General features: G+C 39.0%; 1 protein-coding gene across 2 annotated transcripts in view; it reads left to right on the plus strand.

Annotated features, from left to right (window-relative positions):
* LOC137631596 (proteasome activator complex subunit 4-like) overlaps nt 1–26,478 on the plus strand; it is a 103,822-nt gene that overhangs the window by 42,195 nt on the left and 35,149 nt on the right. For both annotated transcript variants that reach the window (XM_068363464.1, XM_068363463.1), the window contains 17 exons: nt 4,154–4,371; nt 4,693–4,826; nt 6,391–6,495; nt 6,717–6,865; nt 7,332–7,538; nt 7,905–8,091; nt 8,392–8,481; nt 8,736–8,954; nt 9,237–9,335; nt 9,518–9,655; nt 10,048–10,260; nt 10,536–10,693; nt 11,625–11,717; nt 11,919–12,108; nt 14,978–15,235; nt 15,732–15,861; nt 25,382–25,572. In XM_068363464.1, coding sequence (XP_068219565.1) covers nt 4,154–4,371; nt 4,693–4,826; nt 6,391–6,495; nt 6,717–6,865; nt 7,332–7,538; nt 7,905–8,091; nt 8,392–8,481; nt 8,736–8,954; nt 9,237–9,335; nt 9,518–9,655; nt 10,048–10,260; nt 10,536–10,693; nt 11,625–11,717; nt 11,919–12,108; nt 14,978–15,235; nt 15,732–15,861; nt 25,382–25,572 — 2,779 coding nt within the window. The remainder of the gene's footprint in view (nt 1–4,153; nt 4,372–4,692; nt 4,827–6,390; nt 6,496–6,716; nt 6,866–7,331; nt 7,539–7,904; nt 8,092–8,391; nt 8,482–8,735; nt 8,955–9,236; nt 9,336–9,517; nt 9,656–10,047; nt 10,261–10,535; nt 10,694–11,624; nt 11,718–11,918; nt 12,109–14,977; nt 15,236–15,731; nt 15,862–25,381; nt 25,573–26,478) is intronic.

Consider the following 26,478-nt stretch of genomic DNA (forward strand, 5'->3'; position numbering starts at 1 on the left):
GTGAACGTAGAGAAGTCGTAACTTACAGTACCCCATCCCAGACTATTCTTTATTTGGGAATGGAGATACAGTGTCGGATTTTTCGGGCCTTTTTGTCTCCCACAAGAATGGAACAAGCTCTGTTAAAAGTCCTTCACTTGCAAGAGAAAAACAGTTGCTCTGTAAGAGTTTGAACTAGCCTCGTGGGAACTCTTTCATCGCTGGAGTAGTTTATCTCTCTGGGGAGACTCAACCTTTGCCCTCTCCAATTTCACCTAAACCATTGGAACAAGGAGAAGGGCTTAGAGAGTATCTCTTTCCCAATCTCCAACTCAGTCTAGACAAGTCTGACTTGGTGGGACGGCAACATCAGACTTCGAGAAGGTCTTTCTCTTGCGATCAAGAACCCAAACCATGTGTTGTATTCAGATGCATCGGATTTGGGTTAAGGAGCTCCACTGGACAGTCTGGAATGCTCGGGTCTTTGGTCCACGGATCAGAAGGAACTCCATTTTAGGCAAGTAACATCCCTCCTTTGGCGAGATTTGTGCAAGGAAAAATGAATGTCTTGGCGGACTGCCTCAGCAGAATAGGACAAGTCATCTCCATGGAGTGGACGTTGCACAAGACTGTGTGCGAGAAGCTATGGATGACATGGGGTCAACCCACCATAGATCTTTTTGCGACTTCACTGACAAAGAGGCTCTCGACTTACTTCTTTCCAGTTCCAGATCCAGAGGCAACCCACATAGACGCTTTCCTGCTGGACTGGTCTCACCTGGACGTTTATGCCTTTCCACCTTTCAAGATCCTAAACAAGGTGCTGCAGAAGTTCACCTCTCACCAAGGGACCAGGTTGATGTTGGTTGCTCCACGCTGGCCCGCGAGAGAGTGGTTCACAGAGGTACTTCTATGGCTGGTAGACGTTCCAAGAAGTCTGCCGTTGCGGATGGATCTCTTGCGACAGCCTCACGTAAAGAGATTTCATCAAAGCCTCCCCACGCTTCGTCTAACTGCCTTCAGACTATCGAAAGACTCTCTTGAGCTCGAGGGTTTTCGAAGGAGGCAGCTAGAAGATCCTCTACCATCAGGATCTATCAGTCGAAATGGGAGGTATTTAGAGACTGGTGAAAGTCCTCCTCTATTTCCTCTTCCAAGTGCCTCTGTAGCGCAGATTGCGGATTTTCTGCTTTATCTGAGAAACGGTCGCTCCCTCTCTGCATCCACCATTAAAGGCTACAGAAGCATGTTAGCTTCTGTTTTCAGGCATAGGGGTTTGGATCTTTTTAATAACAAAGATCTCCAAGACCTGCTTAAGTCTTTCGAGACTTCCAAGGAGCGTCATATTTCGACTCCTGCTTGGAACTTGGACGTGGTCCTGCGGTTCCTTATGTCAAACAGGTTTGAACCATTAAATTCAGCCTCCCTGAAGGATCTTACCCTCAAGACACTTTTTTTGGTGTGCTTGGCTTCGGCTAAAAGGGTTAGTGAGATACATGCTTTTAGCAAGAACATCGGCTTCTCCACTAATAGAGCAGTATGCGCTCTTCAACTTGGTTTTTTGGCCAAGAATGGACTTCCGTCTCGTCCTTGGCCTAAATCATTTGATATCCCCAGTCTTTCTGAGATTGCGGGGAATGAAGTTGAAAGAGTGCTGTGCCCCGTTAGAGCTCTTAAATTTTATTTATCCAGAGCTAAACCGCTACGAGGTTGTTCAGAGGCTTTATGGTGCTCCGGTAAAAAGCCCTCTTTGCCCATGTCTAAGAATGCGTGGTCTTATTTTATTAGACTTTTGATTCGGGAGGCACACTCTCATTTAAGTGAGAAGGATCGTAATTTACTTAAAGTCAAGGCTCATGAAGTCAGAGCGATAGCAACTTCAGTAGCGCTTAAGCAAAATAGATCCATTAAAAGTATTATGGACGCGACCTTTTGGAGAGGCAAGTCGGTATTCGCTTCATATTACTTGAAAGATGTCCAGACTCTTTATGAGGACTGCTACACACTGGGACCATTCGTAGCAGCGAGTGCAGTAGTGGGTGAAGGCTTTACCACTACATTCCCTTAATCCCAATATCCTTTTAATCTACTCTTGAAACTTTTAATCTTATTTTGGGTTGTACGGGAGACTAAGAAGTCTTTCGCAATCTTTTTGATTTGGCGGGTGGTCAAAATGTTGTTTCTTGAGAGCGCCCAGATTAAGGGTATTGATGAGGTCCTGTTATAGGGGTGTTCGCCCTGGATATAACAGCTCCTGGGAGTCTTTCAGCATCCTGAGAGGATGGCTGGGCTTCGTGAGGAAAGCAGACTAATGAGGCAAAGTAATCATCAGAGTCAGCTTCCTTACCAGGTACCTATACTTAAGTTGGTTTTTTATGAATAATTGTCAAAAAACTCGAGCATATACGCCTTTATTGTATTAATACTGGTCTCTAGCCACCACCATGGGTGTGAATCAGCTATTATATATTCACCGGCTAAGTTTAATATTTAAAAATATTTTGATTATAAAATAAATTTTTGAATATACTTACCCGGTGAATATATAAATTAAAGGCCCTCCCTTCCTCCCCGATAGAGACCCAGCGGACTGAGAAGAACTGGAGAAATTGACAAGTATATGCGGTATCTGGCCGATAGTTGGCGCTGGTGGTCACACCCGCAACCTTCACGGCGATCGCTCGCGAGTTTTTGGAATCTGTCGAGCCGTCGGAGACGTCAGCTATTATATATTCACCGGGTAAGTATATTCAAAAATTTATTTTATAATCAAAATATCATATTGTTATTATTATTATTATTATTGTTATTATGATTGTTATCATTATTATTACTTGCTAAGCTACAACTCTAGTTGGAAAAGGAGGATGCGATAAGCCCAGGGGCCCCAACAGGGAAAATAGCCCAGTGAAGAAAGGATATAATTATTATTATTATTGTTATTATGATTGTTATCATTATTATTACTTGCTAAGCTACAACTCTAGTTGGAAAAGGAGGATGCGATAAGCCCAGGGGCCCCAACAGGGAAAATAGCCCAGTGAAGACAGGAAATAAGGAAAAATTAAATGTTTTAAGAACAGTAACATTGAAATAAATATTTCCAATATAAACTATAAACTTTAACAAAATAAAAGGAAGAGAAATAATATAGAATACTTAACTAGGGAACTAGTACTATTCTGCTCCACATAAGCTAAGCTGCAATATTAATGTAAAATATGCAGTTAAAAAGGAAGACAATTCAATGGAGATACAGTATTTGATTTTTGTTATTAGTTGATATTTACATTTATGATTCAGTCATTTGATAGGATCCTAAATACTATGCTGTAATACTTTGGTAAATTAAAAAAAGTCTGCAGTTTAATTGTAACCCCAGAGATATTTATGGAGTATTGGACCTTTTTTCTATCTTTTGTAAGAACTAAGTAAAGTTAAAAATTGTCATTGTATAAAAAATACAGCTGTAAGTTTTATAGTTTTAAGAAATGTTGCTTGAATTCTTAATCAGACACGTCCTAGTTAATGGATTACAGTACATTATTCATTAGAGTAGAAGCTGTCTTGCCAGTAATGTATGCTTTTAGTCAAGACGAGTTACAATCAGATTAATTATGATGATTAATGGTGAATGAAAGTTGTTTGAGGATACATAGAAATGAATTGTGCATTTGAAAGTATGAAGGATTGATTTGTGACCAAGAAAACTTTTAGAACTGGGAAACATTTAATTTTTGGATAGTACGTTAATGAATAGAAGTTTTTATTGTGTTATGTAGAAAGAATGGTTATCAAGGATCCAAGTAAACTCAAGAGGGCACATAACACTATATTTTTTCTTACATATTTTTTCAAAGGTGTAATATGCATTGTTGAAAATAGCCTGTACACTATATTTTTATTTTATATTTTCCTCTTTTTCCAGTTGCAGTATTTTAATTTATCTGAATACTGATCATGTCATTATTAGCGTTATAGTTTTTCATAATCTAAAAAATGGATGAAAATAGCTAAAATAGTACCCCTGATCCTTAATCCTTAAGAAAGGCTTTGTGTCATGAATTTCTCTTGTTTCTATAATGTAAGTTTGCTCATAAGTAGTATGCGGTTGTCATTCTCATTAAGCAAACGGATGCCATTGCATTACAAGGGCACTTTCCCAATTTTCCAGGAATGCCGAAGGAGTGATAGAGAGTATGATACGTGCCTGCCGGTCATATTTCCCCCATGAAGCAACGGCCGAGATCCTGGAGACAGTTCGGCCTCTCATGTGTCCTTTCGACATGTCCATGCAGAGGGCAATGGTGTATTTGGAGCTTTTCCTCCCAACTTCTCTGAGTCCTGAACTCTCCCATTTGAGCTGGGAGCTGTGGAAGGATGAGTTACTGGGTAAGTACAGTAGTTGCATTTTAAGTCCTTATATTCATGATTAATTTGAAAATATATGAAGTTTAGAATATTCATGTGATGTTTTTATGTTTTGATGATATTCTTTTAGTAATTTTTCTCCTTAAAGTCTTGCAAGATCGTATTACAATTTGTATGAATTATGAAAAATGGATCCTAATGCTTTCTTCTATGAATGGCCTTTCGGTATTTTCTGAGATTTGACAATCACATCTCCTGTACTTAGAGGCTTCTATGGTGAAAAAATCTTCTTTTTATATTTTGATTGCATAATATTGAATATTTCATGTATACTTTCTTCAGGTATATGGATTGCTTGTCACAACAGTCACCTTTGGTTTTGGGAAAACAATGTCTTTTGGCTGTTTTCAAGATTAGCATGGCATAACATTGGTTATGTGGACTGGGAAGAACATTTGCCAATAGTGTTCACCAAGGTACTGTACCTAGGGATTTTCTAAGAAAATTAAAAAGTTAACACATCTCATACTAATGTTTCATGTTGTGGCCTGATTGGTAATGTCTCTGCCTGGTGTTTGCCAGACGGGGGTTCGAGTCCCGCTCAAACTCGTGAGTGCCTTTAGTGTCTGCAACCTTACCATCTGTGTGGGGTAGCCTATAGGTCTACCTGTTGAGTCATCAACAGCCATTGCCTGGCCCTCCCTGGTCCTAGCTTGGGTGGAGAGGGGCCTTAGGCCCTGATCATATGTATATATGGTCAGTCTCTAGGGCAGTGTCACTGTCCCTTGCCTCTGCCATTCGTGAGCGACCTTTATACCTTTAAAGAATTATTATTTGCTAATTGTTTATTCTTCTTATTAATTTCATAGTAACCTAATGCAGCTTCTAAAATTAACGTAACATTCACATCACTACTCTTTGGGGTCTTTATCATCTACATAATCTTTCTCAACAGTTTATACAGTCATGGATATGATTTAGATTTTTTACTGCACATTAAAGCAAGTGTAGGCACCATTGCTACATGGTAGACCATTGGCCCACAAATCACTTATATGATGTTCAGTTACTCCTTAAATTTTTTATTACTTTTGTGATTTCTTGTTTAATATTGGCATTTTTTTTTAATACACGATACTTTACAACACTGTTAGTTGTCAAACATAGCTATTAGAATAAGAATTAAGGCAATAATAAAAAATTTTAATCAATAGAGAGATCTAAGAATTATCATCACTGGTGACTTATAACCTTATAAAAAGTATTGAAGTTGAAAATAAAGCTCAGAAAGTAATAGAATACTGAAAGAAAGAATTTTTTTAGGGCAAAGGATGCATTTCTTCTAATCTTAAAAGATGCATCTCTCTCTCTCTCTCTCTCTCTCTCTCTCTCTCTCTCTCTCTCTCTCTCTCTCTCTCTCTCTCTCTCTCTCTCTCTCTCTCTCTCTCTCTCTCTCTCTCATATATTTATATACAATAAGAAAAGAGCAAATTTCTGGTAAAGCCAACATTCTCTCTCTCTCTCTCTCTCTCTCTCTCTCTCTCTCTCTCTCTCTCTCTCTCTCTCTCTCTCTCTCTCTCTCTCTCTCTCATATATTTATATACAATAAGAAAAGAGCAAATTTCTGGTAAAGCCAACATTCTCTCTCTCTCTCTCTCTCTCTCTCTCTCTCTCTCTCTCTCTCTCATATATTTATATACAATAAGGAAAGTGAGCAAATTTCTGGTAAAGCCAACAGAGAACTTGCTTATATCATGACTGTGCAATGGAAATTGTCAAACAACAATAAGTAACATACTAAATTTTCAAGTAGATAGATAAACTGTAATTATTGCACAGCGCTTCATAAAGTACAGGTACAAAGCTAAATTATTTGCCTGTTATTTGACATACCAGTGCATCACCTTTGCATATTTTATGTCTTTAGGAATAGGAGTTTTATTGTAACTTTGTTATGGTGTTTAGAAAACGTGTTTTTATTTATTTTTTATTTTTTCTGAGTCAGTGTTAATAGATTGAATGTTTCATTTTGCATCGCAGGTGCTACGATCCTTCCGTTTGCCTGTGTCGTACAAGAAAGTACAAGTTACAAAAGGTGATGGACTTTCACAGTTTTCGTCATCTATGTTTATTGTGGCAAACTTGGTGAGTATGCCAGACATTGTCACATTTGAGATTTTGTTTTATAATTAATAGTCTGCATAAAAATTAAAGCAATTAAATTTTTTAATGGAAATCAGTGTAAGAATATTTGGAAAATCTCTCGAGCTGTTTAAGTTTTATTTTTCAGTTGTTACACTAGATTTTTATTTGATTTATTCTTATCAACTTAGTTTATTTTGAATCTTAACTATTTTTTTTTGCAGGGTGGAGGAAGTAAGACACAAGAGCATCTAGAGCGGTTATTCAAGTCGCTAGAATCCTACTATCATCCTTCCAACTCAGGCCACTGGAGTCGCCTCCTACATGAGTTTTTGAATAAGCTTACTTTACTCTTCATTAGGAGACTCCACAGGTGATCTTTATTATCCTTATTTTGTCTTGGTGCTAAACTTCTTAACCCTTTTACCCCCAAAGGACATACTGGTACGTTTCATAAAACATCCCTTTACCCCCATGGACGTACCGGTACGTCCTTGCAAAAAACTGCTATTTACAATTTTTTTTGCATGTTTTTGATAATTTTTTGAGAAACTTCAGGCATTTTCCAGGAGAATGAGACCAACCTGACCTCTCGATGATGAAAATTAAGGCTGTTAGAGCAATTTAGAAAATATATACTGCAAAATGTGCTTGAGAAAAAAATAACCCCTGGGGGTTAAGGGTTGAAAAGTTCCAAATAGCCTGGGGGTAAAATGGTTAAACAAGTAAAAATTCCTAAGCTATAGTTATTTCTTCATCTTTTATGGTTGAGTCTATTTCTGTAAAATAAGGCTGCTATATATTCCTATTTAAATTATTGACTGTATTTCTTGTAACAGAGAGAGGCATAAGGCCCCATCTTGGGAAACGGAGGTTGCACCACATAAGAAACTAACTGAAGATGAAATTACGGCATTTGTGCGTTGTGTGCAGACCCCAGCCATGCTTGCGATGTTTTCTCATACTGGCACTCATGATGCAGGCATCGTCTTCCATCGTCTTTCACTTCTTCGTCCAGAAATTGTTACTCCTCCACTTTTAGAACAGTATGTGTTTTGTTATTGTTTCTTTACAATAAGAAATATATACAGTAATCCTTTACAATCTGTACTGAAATTTGGTTATGAACTGTCATCAAAACTTGATTGATTTTAGATTTTTTTTATCGAAAGTGCCCAACAGGGAGAAATGCTGTAGAATGAGATTATTATTATTATTATTATTGTTATTATTATTATTATTATTATTATTATTATTATTATTATTATTATTACTTGCTAAGGTACAACCCTAGTTGGAAAAGCAGGATGCCATAAGCCCAGGGGTTCCAACAGGGAAAATAGCACAGTGAGGAATTTTATCTATGAACAATTTGGTGTCTAAGGTCAGTAATAGTCTCCTTTTGTCTGCAGGTTATATTCCTCTCTGGAAACCTCTACAGAGCCTCACCGGTTAACTGCTTCACTCGAGTGTGTTGTGTGCGTAGCAAGGACAATGGTTCAAGGGGTTAAGTATTATCCTGAAGGACAGACACATGTTATTCCCCTCCTGATTCAGACTCTACCAGGCATTGATCCCAATGATATCCGGAAATGCATGGTAAGTAAAGGGATTTACTTTGTTTTATCGTTACTTTGAGAGTAATAAGAAGGTGTATGGTTTTCTGTCCTTTAGATAATTAATTACGTTTATTTCTGGCTGTCATGTTTAAATAAAAGTATTATTTTGTATAATTTAGTAATCTACTGGTAGATTTTTTTAAGCTGTATCTATATTCAAATTTTATGCAAGTATAACTCAATGTCCTCCCAAAAGCAATATAATATTTTGAATTGGCTTCTGTTCATCCCAAATTTTATATATTATTTTAATTGAATTTTGATATTTTCTTATTTGTAGGTGACATTCCAGTTTATTTACACCTTAGTAACTCTGGTGCCATTTATCGATTGCTCAAGTGCATTGGATCAAGTATCAGACTTAACAGAGGTAAGTAGTAAAGATCATATTCAATAGTAAAATTACCATTCATAAAACTGCATTAGTGTATCAGCCTTAACATTTGATACTTCTTGCAATCCATTAGTTATGCTGGATTCATAATTGTCAACTTGGCATTTTGAATAGATGAAGATTTTCTCTATGATTTGTGATGATAAAAATTAATCTTTAAGATCCTTTAATCAACTTTGCTGTGTTAAATTGAATCTTATGGATCTTTAACCAACTTGACTGTGTTTCAGATTGAGCAACAAGTTTGCCTTCAAACCGCAAGCTTCGAAGATTTCGTCCTGCAGTTTATGGATAGATGCTTTGCTTTGATAGAAAATTCAACCCTGGAACAAATCACCCAGTTAGACAGGGAAACCGAGAAGATGAACAGGGAAGAGAACATGCTGGAAATGGGCCTTTCCTCAACATTCTCTGCTATACTAACTCAAAGTCATCCAAAAATATACAAGGTAAGGAATTGAGAGTGCTTTATTTAAGCCAATACCTAATTGAGTGTTTGACAGTCATTTGTAAAGCGAAAATTATACCGTACCTCACTTCTATAAAAAATACACATTGATTCTATATTTTGTGTTATTTAAAATAGTTATTCCTTATTTGGATATATTCTAGTTTTCAACATCAGTAATTGGTACAGTATGTTAGTTGTCTTAAACAGCATAGTTTTATGTAGAATTGTATTTATTTTGATATTCTGAGAATTTATGTTAACATACATTTATACATTACAGGCAGCACTTCAAAGACTTCAGACCTTCATCAGTGGGAAAATGATTGAAATCCATGTAGCTGGCAAGTTCGCAGCTAATATGTGTCGATCAGCTGTCAAAGTAAGAGTTCTTTTGGAAAGAATTTTGCTAAGAACAAAGCAAGGCATAGAATGTTTGTAATCTGTAGTGCTGTGTATTAAGACTATGGTATTTTTTCATTGGTTTACTTTATCCTTGTTAAAAGCCCAATTAATTTCAGGTTAATCCAAAGGAATCCTTGTTAAAAACCCAATTAATTTCAGGTTAATCCAAAGGAAGCTCTCAAGATATTTGTCCCAGGAGTGTGCCGTCTTTTGCTAGCTCTTACTGATAACGAAGAGGTTCAGAATGAAGAAAACTTAGATGATGAGATCTTGTTTAATCTTCTCCTGCTCTCCGAGGTAATTTTGAATGTGTAGAACAGCTTTGATAGCAGTTCTGCCGTTGAGATATTTACATCATAAGAATCTTCCATACTTGATGAATTTGTTTATAATAAGTGACACTTTTCTACTTAAATATTTTATAATAAGCTACACTTTTCTACTTAATTATTTTATGATAAGCTACACTTTTCTACTTAAATGTTTTATAATAAGCTACACTTTTCTACTTAATTATTTTATAATAAGCTACACTTTTCTACTTAAATATTCTCAACAAGCCTCATATAATTTTTCTGGCTCACCATGAAAAGTTTGGAATTTACTTCTAAATCTGTGATGCTATTGAGAGTTTAGGTTTTGAAACCTTTGTAATGAATTCCTCATTTAATAAGAATTTTGCTTTCCAGTTGGTGAGATGTGGAGGGCACCTTGTTGAGTACGTACCTCAGATAATACCAGTCTTACAGCAGACATTGCATCTAAAGTGCCGAGAAGGCTATCACTTAGCTGGATCGGTGTTGAGATTCCTCCTCAAGTATTTAGGCGTCAGCTTACCCTCTGAATATCGGTCGCTATCTTATGACTGGAATACACCCCTGACAGAGTATTTGCCAATAAGAGTAAGTTATTTTTGCTTTTTAAAGACATATTTATTTTATTTTATCGCTTGGAACATTTTATACCTTTGCACTTATGTAAAATTGGACTAGAATTGCCTTCAAAATAAGCTAGTCCCAATCTCAAAGAATGGGTAATATCTTTTAAGCCTAAATTGAATTGTTGCTTGAAATATACTGATGTACTTTATGTAGTATACCCATGCCCATTTCTCCAAATAGATGAATTATGATTCCCATACAGGATACTGAACAAGCTTTTCAACTTTGTTTTTTAGCACTGGGGAGAAGCTGGTAATATTCACAATCTTGGGATCAAGTGGGTGGAGCCCGGTAAAGCAGAGGAGGCAGCTATGTCTGATCTAGTTCGTACTTTCTTAGTCCCCGAATTGAAACTGCTGAAGGAAGTTGCCCTTGGAGAAAAGGAAGTATCCAGGTTAGTTAATTATTTCTGTGGTTTATCTTATGTATTTTAAAGTATATTAATACCTTGGTTTAAGAGATTAAATCGTTCGGGGAGCATTAAATTAAAAACTAATGTCAGTCGTTCTGATTGTAACGTTGTACTTTAGATGATGGTATTTAAAACGCAGTGCTTTCCCTGTGCAAAAACTAACAATTTCATTAAAGTAGATAACTTGAAACTGTAAATACTTATCACAATCTGGAAGGAGGATATGTCTTTATATCGATTGAACCGAACTTTTGGAAAAGAAGGAATATGAAAATTTTTACATCCATGATATATATTAATTTTCATCATAAGAACAGAAATAAAAGGGGGAAAAATTGGCATTAATAATGAATTGGAGAAAAGGTAAATTATTAGTTGTAGATCCTGAGTTACTGTTTTGCATTTTGGCCCTGTAATCTTATTACCTGGAGATAGTAATCATTGCAGAACAGGTTGGTTGATGGTTTCAGTATCCCCTTTAGTGTATCAGTTAACCCTTTTACCCCCAGGCTATTTGGAAATTTCCAACCCTTAACCCCCGGGGGGTTATTTTTTTCCCAGCACATTTTGCATTATATTTTTTTTTAAATTGCTCTAACAGCCTTAATTTTGGTCACAGAGAGTTTAGGTTGGTCTCATTCTCTTGGAAAATGCCTGCATTTTCTCAAAAAATTATCAAAAAATGAAAAAAAAAAATTTTATAGCATTTTTTGCGAGGACGTACCGGTACGTCCATGTGGGTAAAGGGATGTGTTTTGTGAAACGTACCAGTATGTCCTTTGGGGGTAAAAGGATTAATAATTATCCTTGTATGCTATTTCCACGTACATATTTACATTCAGTAGCTTTGCAAATATTAATTAAGGTTTAGTTATTTAAGAAATTTGAAATAGTGCTTGTATTTTTTCTTCAGAGAGGTCCTCCAACAGAGCATCAGCATAACTTTAGATGTGATTCTTGGGGCTGGCGTTGCTCTCCCACATTGGGAGGGGGAAGCCATTGATCTGTAAGTATAAGTTTTATTTGAGCTTATAAATTTTATTAAGGAAATATGGTATTATATACAATAAAATATAATATATACGTTGGAGAATATAAATCTCATGAATGTTGTCAAATTATTTTTGAATAATGCATTTAAGTTGGTGATAGATATTGCAAATCTCTCCATCTTTCTTATTTTGTTTCTTTCCTTGTCAAACTATAGAATAAATATGGCTGTGAAAAAAGATTCCAGTAGATTTATGACAAGAAAATATGAATTGTGTGTGACGTTGGACACGCCTGGCTTTCCTTCTAATGTCCGAAAGGCGACAGCAGACGTGATCCTGCAGTTGGTGAATCAGATGCACGAAAAGGGATCAGATGATACTAAAGCCCTAGGCTTGGCTATAAGCGTAAGTGGTTTATTAGTGTTGTAGTAGTATTAGTGTTGTAGTAGATATAATAACAAATTGATTCTTATTGTGGTTGAAAATGATTTCAGTTAAGATTCACATTTCAGCCTCTTTCCTAATTATTATCTTTGCCTTGGTATATGTATGTGAATGTATTATTACAGTGATACCTCGGTAGTCGAACGACTCTATACTCGAACAATTCGGAGTTCGACCAAAATTTTCGAGAAATTTTTGCTGCGGTGCTCGACCAAAAATTCGGTACTCGACCAGCCGAACACGTGACGACCGCATGGGCTTTGTGATGATCGCGCCATCTCGGCCACTCTCGCTTGTTCGGGAAGCATCAGTTCTCTCGAGAGCGTCACTCAGACAACGCGCGATCAGCATTCGTTGTGATTTAGTGATTTTCAGTGCTTTTAATTGCTTTTTTAGCTTTCATAATGAGTCCCAAGAAAGTAATGAGTGTTAAGGGGAAGGAGAAGAGGAAAACAGTGCGAACAACGATCGAGTTGAAGAAGGAAATTATAGCGAAATATGAGAATGGTGTACGAGTGTCCGATTTAGCGGTAGAATACGGAATGGCGAAGTCGACCATTTCTACGTTTTTAAAGCATAAAGAAATGATTAAGAAGGCGAATGTTGCAACGGGAGTTACGGCGGTAACTAAGCAAAGGCCACAAGTGATTGAGGAGATGGAAAAGTTGCTTTTAATATTTATTAAAGAAAAACAGTTGGCCGGGGAAAGTGTTAGTGAAGCGTTCATTTGTGAAAAAGCGTTGCATATCTATGAAGAATTAGTGAAGAAAAGTCCGAGTACCAGTGAAAGTGATTCATTTACATTTAAAGCGAGCAGGGGTTGGTTTGAAAAGTTTCGTAATAGAACAGGTATTCATCGTGTTACTAGGCATGGGGAGGCAGCTAGTTCGGATCAAATTGCAGCCGATAAATACGTGGGGGAATTCGATCGGTACATAAATGAACAAAATTTGATCGCACAACAAGTCTTTAATTGTGATGAGACTGGGTTATTTTGGAAGAAAATGCCAGCCAATACGTACATTACCAAGGACGAGACGAAGATGCCAGGTCACAAGCCAATGAAAGATAGGCTAACATTGTTGCTGTGTGCAAATGCAAGTGGCGATTGCAAGATCAAACCCTTGTTAGTGTACCACTCGGACAACCCCCGGGTGTTCAAACGAAATAATATTTGTAAAAGTGCACTACCAGTTATGTGGCGCTCGAACACTAAATCTTGGGTCACAAGACAATTCTTTACTGAGTGGATAAACGAAGTGTTTGCCCCCCAGGTTAAGGCTTACCTCATTGAAAAGAGCTTGCCAATGAAATGTCTTCTGGTTATGGACAATGCTCCTGCACATCCTCCAGGTCTCGAGGATGACTTGAAAGAAGAATACAGCTTTATCAAAATCAAATTCTTGCCCCCCAATACTACTCCCATACTCCAGCCCATGGACCAACAGGTCATTTCAAACTTCAAAAAACTCTATACCAAGGCCCTTTTCAGAAAGTGTTTTGAAGTGACCAGTGACACGAAGTTGACCCTAAAGGAATTCTGGAAGGAACACTTCAGCATCCTCAACTCTGTTAACATGATTGACCAAGCTTGGCGAGGTGTGACCTATAGGACATTGAACTCTGCCTGGCGTAAGCTGTGGCCATCATGTGTCACAGAGAGGGAGTTTGAAGGTTTCCAACCAGAGGCGGGTCCAAGCACTGCTACCCCTGTAATTTCTGATGACACTGATGTCGTTGAGGAAATTGTTGTCATGGGCAGGAGTTTGGGGCTTGAGGTCGACAAGGATGATATTGATGAGCTTGTAGAAAGCCATTCTACCGAGTTGACTGTGGAGGAATTGTTGCACCTGCAACAACAACAGCAGCAGGATCTGATTGTGGAGCAGGAATCTTCAGAAGAGGATGAGGTAAGGGAGGATGTTCCAAGTTCTCTCATCAATGAAATTTGTTCCAAGTGGGCAGATGTGCAGGCTTTTGCTGAAAAATACCACCCAGAAATTGCAGTAGCAAACCGGGCAGTGCATATGTTTAATGATAGTGTCATGTATCATTTTCGAAGAATACTGCAGAGGAGGAAGAAACAATTAACAATAGACCAGTTTTTCACAAAAGAAAAGAAAGCTGCTACATCAAAGCCTGTTTCTCCTCCAAAGAAGAGACAAAGAAGAGAAGAAACCCCTGAAATAGATCTGCCCACCCTTTCATTGGAGAGAGAAACAACTCCTGAAGGAGAACTACCCCGCCACATCATGGAAGGGGACTCTCCTTCCAAGCAGTAACCTCCCCCTTCCATCCTCTCCACATCCATCCCTGTATGCCATCGAACCGCTGCTCAAAGGTATGTTCACTACAGTACAGAAAATGGTTTAAAATTGTTTTATTTTAGTACAGTAAATGGTTTAAAATTGTTTTATAGGATTTTCTGACCAATTTCATACACATTTAGATAATTATTGTTGTTTAGGTACACGTTTTATTAATATTTTGGGCCTGTTCGAGTGCTTGGGAACGGAATAGAATATATACCATTATTTCTTATGGGGAAAAAAAATTCGGTACTCGAACAAATCGGAGGTCGAACACGGATCTCGAACGGATTATGGTCGAGTACCGAGGTATCACTGTATTTTTTTTCTTCATTTGTTTGATGTCGGCTACCCCCTCAGAATTGGGGGAAGTGCCTTGGTATATAGATAGAGATAAATTATGGAGATTGTTTTAATCCTGTTTTATATTATGATATATATTGGATTATGGTTATTATTATATATATGATTAAATTTATTGTGCATTATGAAAGTAAAAACACAAATCTTTTGCTTTTCAGATCTACAGTGGTCTCATATTTTTCCATGGCGTTTCCAAAGAAGATTTTGACGCCAGATGGAAAAGTTTCCAGTTTATAAAAGATGCTTTAGCCAACAAATTGGCGAGAAACAAGCAGCATATACGATCTCTCTTGATAGAGAGAGCAGTCCTCCATCAGGAGAGTCGTGTTTTGGAGAACAGCACCGTACATCTCACTGAAACCCATAGCAAAATTATGGCGAGTTTGCTGCAGCTCTCGACCAGCCAGTACAGTGGGGTAAGCTTTGAAATTAGTCTTCTTCTTCTTCCCAGCTGGTTCCCATTTTTATATGGGGTCGCTGTTGCGGATGAGCCGTTTCCATCTTTTTCTATTCTGCGCTTCTGCCTCATCAATCCCCTTCTCCTGTAAGTCTCCTCTCACACAGTCCCTCCATCTCTTTCTTGGTCTCCCTCTTCTTCTTCTTCCCTGAACCACCATCTCCATAGTATGTCTCCCAACGTGGTCCTCATCTCTCCTCATCAGGTGTCCATACCATCTCAGCCTCCCTTCCTGCACTTTCTTTGATATTTCCACCACCTTTGTCGACCCCCTTATGTAGTCATTTTTTATCTGATCCTCTCTTTGAAATTAGTCATGATTACAAAAAAGACATAGAAAACTTTTAGTATCAATTTCAGATGATTTTCTTGTGGAAAGTATGTTTTATAAAAATCATGTAATTTTGACTGGTAATTGGTTTTTGTTTGTGAGTGTAATGTGATTTATCTTTCAGGTCCGTAGTAAAGCGCAGAGTGTTCTTAGTCAAGTGTTCCATTATTTCCCTTATTCGTACAAAATTGTCCTGCCAAATCTTATAAAGTACCTCAGTGTTGATCCCACAGAAAATCATGAGCAGTTCAAAGGTGAGTATGGAGTTAGTTTTGACTATAAGTTATTGTTTCATATATACAAAATGTTTCATTGGTATGTTAAACAGTCTGAAGTCTTCAAAGTGTCTGTAAACGAAATTCTTACATTTAAAGGAGCCACGTAATAGAATATTTGAGCTTTAAGATACACGACATTGATGATTATGTTTTGGGACCCGTGCTGGCGGTTACAGCTGTCAGTGAACCTCTTGTGACGTACTGTAGCCGTTAATTATGGATCTTTGCAGTGTGTTTTTGGCCACTAGCTGCCCCATTTTTTATTTTCTTCTTTACCTTCGTTCCGGCTTAATTTTTACTATATTACTGTCCAACCTATCAAATTTTATTTTATAGTGTAAAATGCAAGGACTTTCCCCTCAAGTTCACTTGAGTGCGTAATGTCCTTCCAGCACTCCTGCACCAGGTCCTGTTGCCCAAATTTATAAATCCATTTATCTGCAAATGTTTTTGTCAGCTTTTCCTTTCTTGGCGTTAGAAGTGAGGCCCTTGTTTTCAAACTCAAAACTGTTGGGAATGGGTGGGTCGTTTCTTACCATTGTTATTGAATTTTTATGTAATAGATCACAGAGAGTTGTTGTTGGTGGGCACTATTGTGAGTATAGGAATGTGATATTTGGTGTTCTCAGGGTTGTTCTTGTCCCATTACTTTTCATATTATATACACATGACACGTGGTTTGGCTTAGAAAGCAAGCTTGTTGCATATGCAGACGATGTTACACTCTTTGCATCAATTCCATCTCCTGAAAGTAGATCTGGGTGGGGTTGTTGAATCCCTTATTAGGGATCTAGCTAAAATTAGTGCATGGTGCAAATTATGGGGCATGAAGCTGAATCCTAACAAAACTAAGTAGGTGAAGTACAGTGGCTCCTCAACATTCTGATTTCATCAATGATAATGTTTCATTAACTCTGTATGACTTTTAAAATTTTAGGTGTGATTCTCGACAGCAAATTTACTTTTGAGAAACACATTAGGTCTGTGTCTTCTTCAATTGCACAAAAAATTGGCTTATTGAGAAAGTCTTTTAAGATTTTTGATGATCAATCTATTCTGAAGTGTTTTAATTCTTTCATTCTACCTTGATTCGAGTATTGTTCTCCTGTCTAGTCTTCAGCTGCTGATTCTCATCTTAATTTGTTGGACAGGAAATTAACAGTCTATTAAATTTCGTATTCCTGATCTAGATATTAATCTCTGACAAATTCGTTCAATTAGTTCATTATGCATGTTGTATAAGATTTTTCATAATTCTGATCATCCTTTACATTCAGATCTTCCTGGACAGTTCCATCCTTTATATAATACTATAGTCAATTTCTTTTATTGAGGCGCATTTGCACTGACTTGCAGCGGTGCCCTTTTAGCTCGGAAAAGTTTCCTGATCTCTGATTGGTTAGAATTATCTTGTCCAACCAATCAGCGATCAGGAAACGTTTCCGAGCTAAAAGGGCACCGCTGCGAGTCTGTGCAAATCTGCCTCGCTAAAAAAAATTTACTTTAGACATGCAGTTAATTCTAATAGTCAGGCCTTCTCCATCATGAGGCTCAATACTACACAGTATTCTATAAGTTTTATTCCAGCTGTGACCAAGTTGTAGAATGATCTTCCTAATCAGGTAGTTGAATCTTAGAACTTCAAAAGTTCAAACTTGAAGGAAATTTTGTGTTGAAAAGGCTGACATAAGTATTTTCACAGTTTATGTATGAAATGTCTGTTTTGATGATTTTACTGATTTTAGAATTTCCAATATTAAACTTACCCGATAATCATGTAGCTGTCAACTCCGTTGCCCGACAGAATTCTATGGAGGGATACGCCAGCTATCACAATACTAGAAGGGGGTGTACTCACCAGCGCCACCTGTGGCCAGGTACTATAGTACTTCTTGTTGACACCTCCTCAATTTTTCCTCTGTCGTGCTTCCGGCAAGACGTTCTGGGATACGCTTATGTTCTTGGAGTATTTTCACGATTTTGGTGAAGTATTTCTCTTTGATTTCGGCTGTCGCTTTACTGGAACCTTCTATATTAGCTTAGTTAGCTTTTGGAATTAATTTGAAAATTATGGTGACGAAGAGAGTATGAACTCTCTTTCACCTTTAAATGGCCGACCCTTCCCTTAGACGGAAGTGTTGGTGTCTAAGAGAGTATAGACTCTCTTTCTTAATTTTGCTTAACAAAAGTTATAGATTTATTTTATATCTCTCCGCCTCTTATAGGCCTCTTCGATTAACTTCCTTTTATTATAAACTTATTAAAATTAATTTTTATATTTGTTTATATTCGACCTTCCTAATAGTAGGCGGTCTTTTCTTGGTACCGAAGTTAATTAACATTGAGCCCGTCATTTCGGTTTTACCTGTTAACATATTATGCTATTTCCGCCACAGAGTTTGAAAGAATTTCTTTGATAGTCTCGTACTGTTTTCAAAGTTGAACTAACGTTTTGTTTTGTCTCTGCAGTTGTTGACGTTCAGAACGTTCAACTTGCGCTCTATCGTTACGATAGAGAAAGAATTTTCACGGTTTCACGTTGCAGTAAGAGTAACCGTGTCTAGCGTTTTGTTCATTCTTTCTTAACTTAATGGTTTTAATCCTAATAAAGGAACTTTTCATTTTGGGAAATATTTCAGTTTTTTCCTTTAACAATAATATGTTTTAACGATATATATGATTGGGCTCTTCTCTCAGGTTCTAAGTCAAGAGAGAGAGAGAGAGAGAGAGAGATAGAGACGGAGGGAGAAAGAGGAGGATAAACGTTTCATTCAAGCGAGTAACGTTGTTATCGTTTTTGCTCTTCTCCCTAGTCTCTTTAGGGGAAGAAGGTAAACGTTTCTAGAGTGATCTAGTGTTTAGTCTCTTTCCAGCCACTGAATTATTTATCTTTCATTAGATTTTTCTGTTACATTGTAATTCTGTTTTCGCAATTACTAACTTTTGAGAAAGGATAGAATTGCGTGTTTCAGGTACAAACCACTTAAAGTTTCGAGTTCAGTGAAATAAGTGCAAACAGAAAATCAAAGTGATAAGTGATTAGCGCAAAGTGTGTCAGTGTTGTGCGTGAGGGTACTTCTGTGCGCGCCAGTCGTCCTCCCAGTCCGGGACCTCTTGCAAGCTCCCAAGCCCAGGGGAGAAGCAATGTCGAAGGGCATAAGGGTTCAGCAGGCCTTGATCGGCGCACAGAAGTATCCTCGGTGGTTGTGGGCGTGTCTTACCGAGACCGTCACTCCCACCCGCAGACGATTGAGCCCTTATTTTGCTCGTCTGCAGAAGAAATTTAGGGGAGAAAAAGCTGGTCTCAGGTCTCAAGACCTCTTAAACGTAAAGTCCAGACCTATGCCAGACGTACGAAGTTAGAGTTCAACAACCCGGATGCAGTCATTGGGTTAGCTCTGACTCTCCTCAGTCATCAGTTGAATGTACTCCGCCTAAGAGGAGTAAGGTTCTGCCGCAACAGATCTCCTGCTGTTAAGGCTTTACCTCAGCAGACCTTAGTGTCTGCCGACCCCAAGTTGACTCTACTGCAGTCCATGCAGTCACAACTTTCGGTCTTGATGCGTGAGTGTCGGGCTGAGAGTGTTGCGCCTCCGCCTCCGCCTACACTCCCTCCGCCTGCGCTCGCTCCGCCTGATCGCAGTACCACCTGCCAGGCGTACGATGTTGAGCCACGTTCTGAGTTTGCTGTTCCCAGTGGTGTTCAGCCTCCGCCTTCTTTAAGGCAACCTTTACAATGGGACCAGGAGGATTATACCTCTCTTCCTCCGCCTCCACTTGCTGCTCCACCAGTGATGCAACACTCGGTTGAGGTACAACAACCTCTCCCGTCCTTGAGTCAGTCTCCTCAGCTCTCGCTGCAGCGAGCTCAACCCTCCACAAGGCAAGCACCACTACACCTTAGCCTTGCGCCTCAGGAGCCTCAGCTTGCGAGACATTTACCTTGTTCTGCGCAGCCTCTCCCTCATCGCGCTCCGCTCACACCACAGGAACAGGAACTTGCTACTCCGCTTCCGCCAACCGCTCAGCAAGCGCAACCCTTGGGTTCAGCCACTAATGCCAGGAGTCAGCCTCCTCCACCCATGCGCCTACCTTCTGCTACTTCCTTTGATCAGCCTTTGCAGACTGAGCCTCAGGTGTTCCCTCACAGAGTCTTGAAGAGGAAACCACAACTATTGTTGTTCCAGCTCGTTCTGACTCTGCTGTTCAGCATACCTTACCTCCATTTTCAAACCTTATGATAATGGAGGTTATTTGTATTACTTATAAAAATATATTTGTATTCCTTGCAATATATTTTTAACAATATCGCAGAATATGGCAAAAAATATGAATCATGAGTTATGAATGTAAGGTAAATATTATGTTGATATTTAAACCCCATGCAAGCATGCATAAAGCACTCTAGCACTGGTCATGGAATTTCTGAGAAATGTTAAACGCCATGCACACGCTCTGCTTACCTTACAGCATGCTCTACATACAGCATGCTCTGCTTACAGCATGCTCTGCATACTACATGCTCTGCATACAGCATGCTCTGCATTCAGCATGCTCTGCATACAACATGCTCTACATACAGCATGCTCTGCATACAGCATGCTCTGCATACAACATGCTCTGCATACAGCATGCTCTGCATTCAGCATGCTCTGCATACAACATGCTCTGCATACAGCATGCTCTGCATTCAGCATGCTCTGCATACAACATGCTCTACATACAGCATGCTCTGCATACAGCATACTCTGCATACAACATGCTCTGCATACCTTACCGCATGCTTCTCAGTCACACATCTTTGGTTGTTGCCAACTCACTAGACTGTCAAGCAGTTTCATAACGTTGCCTTCTAGTCTGCTGCTTTTGCACCAGTGAACCCTCACTGAGAGAACTTAGCTTTTCTAGGATATGGTCCCTGTAGATGAGAAAGTTCTTTTCTCCCTCCTTCTGATATTCCCTTGAGGACTCTGTCATTTGGAGGGAGCCTTTAGCTGCATAGCCTCTTATGGACTTTTATTTAAGCATAACATGCTTCCAGGGAAGGTAATGGTTCCACTTCAGACGCTAATCCCGTCTGTTACCACACCTGCTCCCATAGACCTTGAGCTGTGTTGCAAGACATGCAGTCCAAGCTTAGTCCTTGTTAGAGGATTTTTTGTTTACGGAGTCAATGTGTCACGGGGAAGACGTTCAACAACCAACAGAAGTGACTTGTTGTGACGCAGTGCGGCAACCTCAGCAACCCGATAAGGAGTTGTCTGTACGAACCAGACAGTCTAGACAGATTCGGGTTGTCACTGTACTTCCTCGCTTGCCCATGATTGACAGTTCACAGACTGTGCAGCAGTACCATGATCTTGTGTCCGGCTCCGTCAGACGACTAGCTTTTAAGAGCTCCCACAAGTCGTCGCTGTCTGGAGATTTTCAAATGGACTATGGATCTGACCAAGGAACTGGGCCTCCTGGTCAATTTTGAGGAGTCTCAGCTCGTCCCATCCCAGACCATTGTCTCCTTGGGTATGGATCTTCAGAGTCGAGCTTTTCGGACTTTTCCGTCGGCCCCAAGGATCTTCCAAGCCCTAGAATGCATCCAGAGCATGCTGAGAAGGAACCGATGCTCAGTCAGGTAGTGGATGAGTCTAACAGGGACACTTTCATCGCTGGCCCTGTTCATCGTGTTAGGGAGACTCCACCTCCCCCCCCTTCAGTATCATCTAGTTGCTCACTGGATAAAGGACATGACGCTAGAGACGGTCTCAGTTCCTGTTTCCGAAGAGAGGAGGTCTTCTCTCGCGTGGTGTAAGAACAGCTTTCTTCTCAAGGAAGTCTATTTGGCTGTTCAGAAACACGACCGCCGTCTCCTCTCGGACGCATCAGACACGGGCTGGGGTGCGACTTTGGACGGACAAGAATGCTCGGGAACATGGAATCAGGAGCAAAGGACACTTCACATCAATTGCAAGGAGTTGTTGGCGGTTATTCTGGCCTTGATAAACTTCAAGTCCCTCCAGCTTAACAAAGTGGTGGAGGTGGACTCTGACAACACCACAGCCCTGGCTTACATCTTCAAGCAGGGAGGGACTCTTTCGTGGAAGTTGTTCTAGATCGCAAGGGACCTACTCATCTGGTCTAAAGATCGAAAGCTAACTGGTAACGAGGTTCATTCAGGGCGGTATGAATGTCATGGCAGATCACCTCAGACGGAAGGGTCAGGTCATCCCCACAGAGTGGACCCTTCTCAAGAATATTTGCAGCAGACTTTGGGCCCTGTGGGGTCAGCCAACCATAGATCTGTTCACTACCTCGATAACCTAGAGACTCCTGTTGTATTGTTCTCCGATTCCAGACCCAGCAGCAGTTCACGTGGATGCTTTTCTGCTGGATTGGTTCCATCTCGACCTGTATGCATTCCCGCCGTTCAAGATTGTCAACAGGGTACTTCAGAAGTTCTCCTCTCACAAAGGGACACGGCTGACGTTGGTTGGCTCCGCTCTGGCCCGCGAGAGAATGGTTCTTAGAGGTACTGCAATGGCTGGTCGACATTCCCAGGACTCTTCCTCTAGGAGTGAACCTTCTAAGTCTACCTCACGTAAAGAAGGTACACACAATCCTCCACGCTCTTCGTCTGACTGCCTTCAGACTTTCGAAAGACTCTCAAGAGCTAGGGGCTTTTCGAAGGAGGCAGCCAGAGCGATTGCCAAAGCAAGGAGAACATCCACTCTCAGAATCTATCAGTCTCAAGGGGAAGTCTTCCGTAGCTGGTACAAGACCAATGCAGTTTCCTCAACCAGTACCACTGTAACCCAGATTGCTGACTTCCTGTTATATCTTAGGAAAGTAAGATCCCTTTCAGCTCCTACGATCAAGGGTTACAGAAGTATGTTGGCAGCGGTTTTCCGCCACAGAGGCTTGGATCTTTCCACCAACAAAGATCTACAGGACCTCCCTAGGTCTTTTGAGACCTCAAAGGAACGTCGGTTGTCCACTCCAGGCTGGAATCTAGACGTGGTCCTAAGGTTCCTTATGTCATCAAGATTTGAACCTCTCCAATCAGCCTCTTTTTAGGACCTCACATTAAAAACTCTTTTCCTCGTGTGCTTGACAACAGCTAAAAGAGTAAGTGAGATCCACTCCTTCAGCATGATCATTGTTTTCACATCTGAAACGGCTACATGTTCCTTGCAGCTCGGTTTTTGCTAAACGAGCTTCCTTCACGTCCTTGGCCTAAGTCGTTCGAGATCCCAAGCCTGTCCAACTTGGTGGGGAATGATCTGAAGAGAGTACTTTGCCCAGTTAGAGCTCTTAGGTACTATCTAAAAAGGTCTTAACCTTTACAAGGACAATCAGAAGCCTTATAGTGTGCTATCAAGAAACCTTCTTTTCCAAGTTCTAAGAACTCAGTTTCTTACTATTCAGGCTTCTGATTAGAGAAACACATTCTCATCTGAAGGAAGAAGACCTTGCTTTGCTGAAGGTAAGGACACATGAAGTGGGAGCTGTGGCTACTTCAGTGGCCTTCTAACAGAGCCATTCTCTGCAGAGTGTTATGGATGCAACCTATTGGAGAAGCAAGTCAGTGTTCGCATCATTCTATCTCAAAGATGTCCAGTCTCTTTACGAGTACTGCTACACCCTGGGACCATTCGTAACAACGAATGCAGTAGTAGGCGAGGGCTCAGCCACTACATTCCCATAATCCCATAACCTTTTAACCTTTCTCTTGAATACTTTTTATGGGTTGTACGGTCGGCTAAGAAGCCTTCCACATCCTTGTTGATTTGGCGGGTGGTCAATTCTTTCTTGAGAAGCGCCGAGGTTAAAGGTTGTGATGAGGTCCTTTAGTATGGGTTGCAGCCCTGTATACTTTAGCACCTTTGAGTTGATTCAGCCTCCCAAGAGGAACGCTGCGCTCAGTAAGGAAGACGATCTTATTAAAGGCAGAGTAACGGTTCAAGTCGACTTCCTTACCAGGTACTTATTATTTCATTGTTATTGTGGATAACTGATTATATGAAATACGGGATACTTAGCTATCCTTTAGTCTTGTACACTGGTTTTTCACCCACCCCCCTGGGTGTGAATCAGCTACATGATTATCGGGTAAGTTTAATATTGGAAAATGTTATTTTTATTAGTAAAATAAATTTTTGAATATACTTACCCGATAATCATGATTTAATCGACCCTCCCTTCCTCCCCATAGAGAACCAGTGGACCGAGGAAAAATTGAGGAGGTGTCAACAAGAAGTACTATAGTACCTGGCCACAGGTGGCGCTGGTGAGTACACCCCCTTCTAGTATTGTGATAGCTGGCGTATCCCTCCATAGAATTCTGTCGGGCAACGGAGTTGACAGCTACATGATTATCGTGTAAGTATATTCAAAAATTTATTTTACTAATAAAAATAACATTTTTTTATTTTGGTTGTTCGTTGTTTCTCATGTCGTTTGTTTGTTTTCTTTCCTCACAGGTCTATTTTCCCTGTTGGAGCCCTTGGGCTTACAGCATCTTGCTCTTCCAACTAGTGTTGTAGCTTGGCTAGTAATAATAATGATAATGTTTATTCTCCTCTGTCCTGTTCTTTTCCTGCCTGAATTCTTATCAGGTCTTTATGCCTTATTATCATATCTGCAAATCCTCTCGATATTTGAATGCGACATCTCCCAGCCAGTTCCTGGTTTGTAATCTGTGCTTTTCACCGTATTCTAGCTGCGACTCTAGTCTTCGTCATGTTTTTTTTTTAAAGCTTTTATTTCAAAAATAAATCTTTGCTCCCAACTAGCGTTGCATTTTTAGTGTACCAATTCTTATGCTTTGTCCAAGAATTCATCTTTCAAAGTCAATACTGCTTCATACAAGAGGGTGCAATTTATTAAGTAATAGGAAATGACTTATGGTAACATTCCTTCAAGACTAAACCTCGTTTTCATTGTCTGAATTGATGACAGACCTACTTAGAGCCATGTATTTACTTTGTGAATCGCGAGTTGCAAGCCCCTCTTTGGCTGTGCAAGATTTTTACTTGCACATGATGTCACCGCTCTTGTGTGTGCATCTGTTTATGTTGTGTCTATGCAATGACATATCCTTTGTCTCTCCTGCTCATTGTTTCGTTTTTAAAATGCATTTGATTTCATCACCAGCTTTTAATGTTTGGAAAAGTCATAAAAGTAGAGGAAAATTAAAATTGCGTTCTTCAAAAATAATGAAAAAAAAAATCCAATAAATATTATAAACTTGTGTCTGTCTCTGCCTGTTGTAATTTGTGAAATAGTGTATTCAAAATATTTATCACTGGATGTTTGATAAAAACAGGATGGAAAACAATATTTGATCTCAATTTCTAATGTTATTGATATACTGTAAATGGCTTAAAGGTAATACTTGACCTTGACGGTTTGCAATTATTGAAATGTTATTTCAACAAGTTTATCAGGGTCATAGTTTGATACTTGATGTTTCTGATGTGCCTGATTAATTTGATGATTTCAGGAAGTTTGTATGTTCTTTTGGGCAAGCAAAACAAGTCCTTGATGGTTCGGAGAGACTGGGAGTCTCTCAATATGTTGTGGCCTGCTGTTATATCAGCCAAACACTCTGAGAAACCTTCAATTATCAAGCTCATGAATGCCATCTCGGATTCTATTTATTATTACATGGAGCTTTTTGCCATATATCATAAGGTTAGTTCATTTATCTTGTTTCATAATTTTTTTTATAACTGATTATTAACATTGTTACTGATCTTGAAATATTCCTTTTTTATATTATTTCTCATATATAGTTTATTTCATTATTTGCTTTCCTTACTAGGCTTATTTCAATTAGTCTTATAGCATTCTGCTTTTCCAACTACAATTGTAGCTTAGCAATAATATTAGTTATGATTTATGACTTGAGGGGTGAAAAAAGATTTGATAAAATTTATTATTCTTATACCTGCCTAATGTTCTAATTTACGCAATATGTACATCAATTTTCATAATTAAAATTTTTAATGAGAAAAAGCATTATTTTTATACTCTCCTGATATTCATATTGTATGTACAGGTGAGTATAAAGATAGATTAAGATCATAAACCAGATCTCTCTACGTTGATCTATGCTTCTTGAGTTTCTAAGAGAAATAGATAGGAAATACAAAACTATGAAAAGTATGGTAAGCACTTATAGTGAAAGAAGAGGATACAGTAATCAGGATTGATTTCAAGTTATTATGATTCTAATTCAGTGACTGTTTTCAATTATAGATGCAAGTTAGCATCATAATAGCACTAAATGATTGTTTAGTAGGGAAAGTTACACGCTGCAAAAGCAATTGAAGAACAACTGAATTTGTAGTCTGTCGTAAGTAGTATAATGAAATAGACATTTAAGAATTAAATCTTCAAAAAAGGCTCATAACATTAGCATCTTAACCCTTTTACCCCCAGGCTATTTGGAACTTTCCAACCCTTAACCCCCAGGCATTTTTATTTTTCAAGCACATTTTGCAATATATACTTTTTAAATTGCTCTAACAGCCCTAATTTTCGTCATAGAGAGGTCACGTTGGTCTCATTCTTTTGGAAAATGCCTGAAGTTTCTCA

This window comes from Palaemon carinicauda, chromosome 40 (assembly GCF_036898095.1).
Source record: "Palaemon carinicauda isolate YSFRI2023 chromosome 40, ASM3689809v2, whole genome shotgun sequence".
NCBI lineage: Eukaryota > Metazoa > Arthropoda > Malacostraca > Decapoda > Palaemonidae > Palaemon > Palaemon carinicauda.